General features: G+C 43.3%; 1 protein-coding gene across 1 annotated transcript; it reads left to right on the forward strand.

Moving 5' to 3' along the window:
• Window positions 1–2,053: 2,053 nt before the first annotated feature.
• clns1a (chloride channel, nucleotide-sensitive, 1A) lies at window positions 2,054–6,279 on the forward strand. Its single transcript, XM_085380664.1, has 7 exons — window positions 2,054–2,449; window positions 3,399–3,535; window positions 3,734–3,865; window positions 3,971–4,081; window positions 5,058–5,063; window positions 5,341–5,514; window positions 6,209–6,279. Exons 1-7 carry the CDS (start codon window positions 2,331–2,333, stop codon window positions 6,277–6,279), a joined length of 750 nt encoding a protein of 249 aa, XP_085236790.1. The 5' UTR covers window positions 2,054–2,330.
• Window positions 6,280–8,023: the final 1,744 nt, after the last annotated feature.

The raw sequence follows: 8,023 nt of genomic DNA on the forward strand, positions 1-8,023 counted from the left end.
CCTGCTGCTCTCTGGCAGCAGCACCATGCTCTCCCTTGTTTTAAATGCACTTTAGACTTTAGAACAACACGCAGCAACACTACACATGAGCGGGAGGAGGGAGGTATGGGGTCTTCACACACCCCCGTTCTCTGCTAGCCATTGGGGCGGGGGGGCTGGGAGGAGATGTTAGCTGTCCGATTGGCCTCCCTGCTGCTGCGGAGCCTGGGACGGTCTGCTTGCCTCCACCCCGGGGGGAAGGGTAACATCTCTTGGGTCTGGGTTCTGTTTCCCCCTCTGGGGGCGAGGGTACCTGGACCCGGGGTATAGAATATGTTTGGGGAGTGCGATTGTGTGTACATGTCCATTTATGTCAATCCTTACGTTGGGTGAGTGCTGAGTGTTTGTATATGTGTGCATGAGGGTGGGAATGCATGTTTGTGTCTGTGTGTGCCTGTTTGTCTGTGTCTATATGTCAGGTCGGGTCTTACACTCCACCTCTCTGGGAACTCCCAGGCCCTCCAAGGCCTATCTCCCCTCACCACACTCCCTGCCGGTGACTGATGCCTTTAGGGGTCGGTGCATTGGTGGTTCTTGGTGTCCGGGGCTGGGCACTCAGGTATGTACCGGCTCACTCCCGGTGGCTACCTGGCGGGGCCTGGCGCCTGTTGCTCGGTCGGGCCTCCTCCGGGGTGTGGGGGGCCCTCGGGCCTCTGGGCCTGCCGCTCGGTTCACTCTGGCACAGCTGGCTGCCGGCAGAGCCGGCGGGCATGCCGGTGCAGCCCCCTCTAGCTTCTGCTCGGTGGCTACTGGGTGACGCCTCGTCTGGGGATCCTCAGCCCTTCCCATGAGGGTGGCACGGATGCCCCTCCGGTGGTCCTCTTTGGGCTCTCGTGCTTTGGGAGCCTCTGGATGTCTGGGGCCTGGATCTCCTCCATGCCTACTTCATGCCCTGGGGGACGGGGCTATGGCTTGCTACATCCTCTTGCAGACCATTACATGTGGAAACCATTTGAATACAAGCGCGCTGATCCACACAGGTATGCACACGGGTGTTCACTGCTCGTAGACTTAAATTACACCTTTCTTGGCTGCTACTTCAAAGCACATTGTGCGCTGTCTGTCCTGCGTGCTGCACAACAACATTGAATATTCAGTATTTACTGCTGTTTACACTTAGCTAGATTAATGCGATGGTGTTGTGTTTAGTATGTTGCTTTGGTTTTTTTTTTTTTTTTGCTTGTTTTCTATTCTTCTTCTCTCAACAGGTGACCCAGGAGATTTTTTTCTCCCCCCCTTTCTCACTGTCCCTCTCCCCTTCTGTTTTTCTTTTCCTTCCTCTTTCTTTCTCCCTTTCCTATCCCTCACTCATGTCTGTCCCGTCTGTAACATCTGAAAATAAAATATAATAAACAATAAAAACAAAGGTCGATCAAATGGACCAATACGGCAATGCCACGATGATCCATTTGGCAAAGTAAATCCATTGGGTATCCTTGTTGGTCTTCAGACAACAATTCTGACGGCTAAAGAACCAAATGGGACTGGCAAAAAAACAAACAAACAAAAAAAACAACAAAAACAAACAAACTCTGTCTTTATTCTGTTTCCAAACTATTTTTCAAGAAACTGATATAACGAGGATCAATTATCCAAACGTAATGAGTTACTATTTTGAATATTAATGATTCTTTTTTATTAAGTCAGTGTTTAAATCAGTTTATAAAGCCCTTAAGTTAATGTCTTTACCAACAAGTGAAAAAAAGAAAGAAAAAAAATCTTATAAAATCAGTGGTGTTTACTCAGTGTGTCCTTTCCCTTTTTTACCTTGTTGATTTGTGCTTGTTTATTTAAAAAATCGTGTTTGTTTTGTCTATATGCTCAGTCTTTGTTAGAATGGTTTTTTTTTTAACTTTTTTTGGGGGGGGGGGGGTAAATAATGTAAGAATTTATGTTTCTACATCTTTAGGAATAAAAGATTACGAAACAGCTCCATCTCGCGACAGCTTTTTAAACTGCCAATCTGGAGTATGTGAATTCTCGTTGGGAGTTCTGTGTTGTCGCGATACTTTAGCGTGACGTCACCCTGAACAAGCACTTTGTAACCTGTGTTTTCAGTTTTTGTCACGCCTGTTCTCGCACTCAAAGCTTTCTGTCCCGGATCTGCTAATCCAAGGGAAGAGGCGTTATAGCACGGCTGACGTTTACTCGCCTCCAGCTGTCGGACTTTGATTTAGCACTGAGAAGTTACCCCGGGTAAAATTAGCCAGCTTTAGCCAGCACAAAATTTGTCACGCAGCTGCGCGTTTTCACCGGTTTCTGTTCTTTTCCGTCCGAGCGGACCGAGGACTATGGTATTACTGAAAAACCTCCACCCTCCCACCGAGGGAGTGAGACACGAACAAGCCGAGACCACGGCGGTTCTGGACGGCCAGCGGCTCGGCTGCGGCACCCTCTACGTCGCAGAAACGTAAGTGGTGCACGTGGCGCGTGTTTTGCTCTTTGGCTCGTGGGTCTGGGGTTCAGGCTCGTGTTTATTGAGGTTCTTATCGGGATTTCACGCGCACTTCATTGGAAATCACACCAGTTTACATTATAGACATAAAATAAAGGTCTGCTCCGCGCGCTGAAATCACTTCCGGAGCGCACTCTTTCAAAATAATACATTGCAGAACAAAATGTGGATGTCTTCTTTTAAATCCAGTATTAGAAATATGTCTACTTATTATTTATATTACATTTTTTTTCTGGTACTTCTCCGTAAACATGATATATTTTGTGTGTGTTTTGGTATTACTTGGACTCTCGGTAATGTTAAAAGGCGGGTTTCTTTTTCCTTTTTTTCATGTTTTTTTTTTTTTAATGTATTTTTTATTTTAATTTTTTTGGAATTTGTTTCTGTGCTATCATTTTATTTCTTTCCTTTTTTACATTGTCTTTGCGTTCTTTTTCTTCTTGTTGTCTTCGTGTTGTTATATTATTTCAGTTATTCAATTCTTAATTTAATTTCATATTTATTTTTCTTAAGCTAGTAAAAAATTTTGGAAAAGCACAAAACAGCAATAAACTGGGAAGGAAACATTGTGTGTGTGTGTGTGTGTGTGTGTAAATTCAGATTTTACAGCTGTGTTATGTTTCTCACAGACCCTCGCTGTTGCATTACAATTACATATTTTCTTATTACATATTTTTTTACAAAGCACTTTTTTACTTTTAGGAAGTAGAAGCAAACAATGTTAAAGTAATTTAGTTGGCATTTTGTAACATTTTTTTAAAATATCATATGATAAATTAATAGTCAGTTGAGACCGTAATTAGTCGTTGCCAGAAAAGTCAGATAATAAGCTTGGCAGACATTTAAAAGCATCTAAAAGTTGTTTAGTGCTGTTGTTTAAAGCAGTTTGTTTTCTTTTTATCAGGCGCCTGTCGTGGTTTGACAGCTCAGGCCTGGGTTTCTCTCTGGAGTATCCCTCCATCGGTCTGCACGCCATCTCCAGAGACGTCAGCGCTTACCCACAGGAACACCTCTACGTCATGGTCAACGGCAAACTCAACAGTGAGGCGAAGTTTACATCTGAACTTTATATCTCTTTTTACTTGTTTAGGCCCCCAAAAATATGTAGTTTTTGGGGGGTGAGGGGAGTCCAGTCTTCAGGGTTGTTAAAGCGTGTTTGACCTGTTGTGTACAAATAGTTTCTTTACAGTTTCTGAAGGAGTTTTTGGGTCACTGCTGACTTCTCCTGTTTCCTTACAGAAGAGAACGAGGCAGAAATGGCAGAGAAAGCAGCTGATGATGATGATGACGGCAGCAGTGATGGTGGTGACGATGATGAAGACGAAGGGGCGATCACAGAGATTCGATTTGTTCCCAGCGACAAAGCGGCATGTGAGTGACCTCGCTGAGGATGAGCAGCAGGCTGCACATCCTGTATAAACGACAGTTGGAGATGGCGCAGCATCACACTTATACCTTTGTGTGCCTTACTTGCAGTGGAGTCCATGTTCTCAGCCATGTGCGAGTGCCAGGCGCTCCACCCCGATCCCGAGGATGACGACTCGGACAACGACTTTGAAGGAGAGGAGTACGACGTGGAGGAAGCCGGTGAGGCAAAACTCAAACGCATAGATGCAGAATGCACCTGGCTCAACGTTACAATGGAGTGGCCTGTAAAAATGGGTCTGATTTCAGTCTGGATGATTTAGGATCCTCTTTTCATGCACTTCTTTGTCTCTTTAGCAGACACAAAGAAGACAACAGCTCCTCGCATTCCAACAAACAGTGATATAAATCCTCAAATTAATTCAGAAACACAAAACAAGCAGAAAATCTTTCCAGAAAAAAAAGTTTTCTTTTTAAGCATTTTATTGTATTTGAGAATACAGAGTAGAAATGGCTTTGTGCCTAATTGTATTTCTATTGAAGTGAATTTCTTACATCACCAATGGCTGTTCTTGTAAAGTTGATCTGTTCTGCTCATTTCCAACCTAAAGTTTTATTCTTGGACACTAAATTATCTTTAAACACATTTCATATTTACTTTATTCCTCCTTCCGACAGCACCACAGTTCATCCTCGATCCTCCTTTGTCTGACACAAACCCCTCCCATTTATCTCCTTTAGCTCCTCCCATTTAAGTAAGCTTCCTTCTGATGGATGGATGGATGGATGGATGGATACTTTATTAATCCCACAAGGGAAATTGTTGCTGATTAGCTTTGTCTAGCAAAGAGAAGGTCTGATTAGCCACATTATGGATGTCCCCGTGTTTGAGATTAGACAGATCCAGGTTATAAACTAATCCTCATTAATAAGCGCTTAAAAGCTCATAATGATTACTTGTTAGTATGGTGATCTCATGATTTGTTATGGTGGCTGTTTTACTCTGAGCACGCACCATTGTAGCTGCATATATGACAGAAAATAAGGATTACCAAATAGCTCCAGTTTAAATAGTTTACTGTAAAGAACATTTGATAAAATAGTTCTTTTGTCTGAATGTAAAAGTCTTTTCATTTTTCTCCTTCTGTCTTTTCTCTTTCCACTTCACGGACTGGTGACTCGGACTGCTTGCTTGCAGAGGCTGGTAAGTTTAAATGAGATGAGCACAGAGTAACTGATGTTTATGGCAGTGCAGTGTGGACAGGTGGATTAAACAGTACTCTTTGTAAATCTGTCTTTAAATCACTGAAGAAGCAGCAGGACTGAGAATAGATGGTTATCAGCAGCTGAACTTTCAAAATAAGAGTGAGGGGATTGTGCTATCCTGTTGTTAAGTGATGATGTGTGAACCCTGCATCCAGGTCCAATTTGTCTTTAAATTGTTGCTGCTGAATCACCATCTCTCTCCTCCACCTGCTTAGAGCACGGTCACGCTGACATCCCAACCTTCTACACCTGCGACGAGGGCCTGTCGGCGCTAACGCAGGAGGGTCAGGCCACGCTGGAGAGGCTAGAGGGGATGCTGGCTGAGTCAGTCGCTCAGCAGTACCACATGGCTGGAGTCCGGACGGAAGAAACAAAAGCCGAGTTTGAAGGTCAGAGTCGCACAAACCTCGACCTGTCGCTCTTTGTGTTTTAGTCTTAATAAGTAATGGCATGACACACGGAGCACGATGAGACCGATGTGAGGGACACAATAACACAAAGTTAGACTAAAACTAAACAAAATGGCACTGTAGATACAAAAAAGGTCAACTCATGTTCGACGTTGCTCTGATGCGTATCGGGAAGGCGGATGGTTGATCAGCATGCAGCCTGGCTGTCATCCATTGCTATCTGAACTTTGCAGCATTAGTGTTTTGGTTGCCACCATGTTGGTTTATTCAACGAACTGTATTTGTCAGATAAGTTCATTAAAATGCTTCAGGAGGCACCAGCAGCATGGACAGAGTGGAGGTGAAGCTTAGCAGGCAGCTAGCAGCTACACCTGTGGTGACACACCTGTGAATCAAAGCAGCCAGTCCCTAACTTTAAGCTCTGGTATGAGTTATCATCACCTGTACAGTTGTTACTAAAAATGAAACTATCCTATGTTTTTCTTGCTTTAACCAGTCAATGAGAGACTAATAAATATACTGTTCAGTTTATAATGTAGAGCAAATATAAATTACTTGCATTTCCTCAAAAATCTTTTCTGTGCAGTGAAAATTAAAGTATTTCTGGATGATTTGCAAGATGAGGATCAATTATTTTAAGATTTATTTCTGGTGTGTACATTTATGTTGACAGATGGGATGGAGGTGGACACAGCAGCGATGGAGGCGGGTCAGTTCGAGGATGCTGACGTAGAGCACTGGTAGGTCTCAGTGTGTCGGTCAGCATTTGCAGGAATTGGCCTTTAGAAGCAGGAACAGGCAGTCTGGCCAAAGAGCAGACGTTATGAAGAGAAAGAGAAAGCTCTGTGAAAAATGTGGTGGTAAAACAGTAGCTTGAGGGTGGAAATCTTTTTAAAACTTCATTTTGGGGCAAAGGCGGCACACTTTTAAGCATTTTAATCTGATTTAACAGGTGATGCTATAAGTGCTGATTTTAATTAGCACTGAAATAAGAATTCATTTACGTCATGCTTCAAAAATAAGTACAATTACATTTATAATGGCTGCAAAAGATCATGTGATGATCTTTTGGGTCCAGATCCACCGTCTGAATCTCACCATGCCGGTGAAATGTAACTACACTCACACTACACTACCACTTGTTTAACTAAAAATGTGTGAATGGGTGGATGACTGGATGTGTAAAGCGCTTTGGGGTCCTTAGGGGCTATTTACCATTTAAAAAAGGCAGTGATAATATATACAGAATATCATATGCAGAATAAAATGTAAAATGTGTGCTGAGATGAGAAACATACTGCACACGGCCCACTGAGCTAATCATCAATCAGTGTTTGCATTGATTAACCGTGTCGTGAACTTGCGACCACAGAAAAGTTGCCCGTTTGCAGTTTGGTTCATTCGTGTGCGTTCTGACTCTTTCTGTAGATGGAAATCGTGTCTGCAGCCGGTCAAAGCATCAGTGTTGCATCGTGGGATTGAAGACAAGGACAACAGCACTTCTTTAAAGCTCTTACTCTCTTTTCTGTGAAACCTTTTACCGCTGAGCTTCCGACATCTGCTCTGCCGCATCGTGTGGTTTCTGTTAATTCGATAACGGTCACATCGACATACTGTCAGGCACTTCTGTAACAAAGCTACTCTGGACTTTTGAGATGCAGTCCTGAACGTGTTTGTAAAACCAACTAACGCTGAGTTTTTGTTTGTTTTGTACCTAATGACCAATTGAATATTTGATGTTTTTGCTGAGGACAGTGGATCTTTGTATGTGATTGTCAATAAACAAGTAGTTTTTGTATCAGCTTGTTTATTTCAGTGTTAGTGCAGATAACAGTGAAACTCAATGTGGATGGGAGCACCAAAGTTTGTCCGTCTGGAGCTGCTCATTAATTCGTATATCACAGAATTTCAAACACCACAACAGTTTGAGGTGTTTGTCTTCAGTCCTGTTTTTGAGCATCAACAGTTCATTTGTAAGGCGCTGTTCTCAGGCCAGCAGCTCTAGCGGTCCTGGTTAAAGTCGGTGTCAGCTGTGTGAGTTATAGATGTGATTTATTTCCTACAAACTAAAAAAGCTGAACCATCGTCCTCCAAGTGTTGATTACATCAGCGGTCCCCAACCCCCGGGCCTCGGACCGGTACCGGTCCGTGAGTCGTTTGGTACCGGGCTGCGAGAGTTGAGGCTCAGGTGTGAAATGTATAGTTTTCAGGGTTTTTATCGGTTTTATCGTTTACTCGGTTTTCCTGGGTCTTTTCACGTGTGTTATGAATAAATCTTCTTTGTTTTGGTACCGGTACTAGTTTCATTTTGTTGTATTTATCCGCGACACCTTAAAGGCCGGTCCGTGAAAATATTGTCGGGCATAAACCGGTCCGTGGCGCAAAAAAGGTTGGGGACCGCTGGATTGCATCATTTTTTACATGGTTTGTAAATGGAACAGTTCCATAGCATTATATTCTATAGACCATACTGGTGGATCTGGAGAAG

The sequence above is a fragment of the Rhamphochromis longiceps genome, linkage group LG14 (genome assembly GCF_057381845.1).
Source record: "Rhamphochromis longiceps isolate RC_006_pf linkage group LG14, R_longiceps_female_GT1.1, whole genome shotgun sequence".
Taxonomy (NCBI): domain Eukaryota; kingdom Metazoa; phylum Chordata; class Actinopteri; order Cichliformes; family Cichlidae; genus Rhamphochromis; species Rhamphochromis longiceps.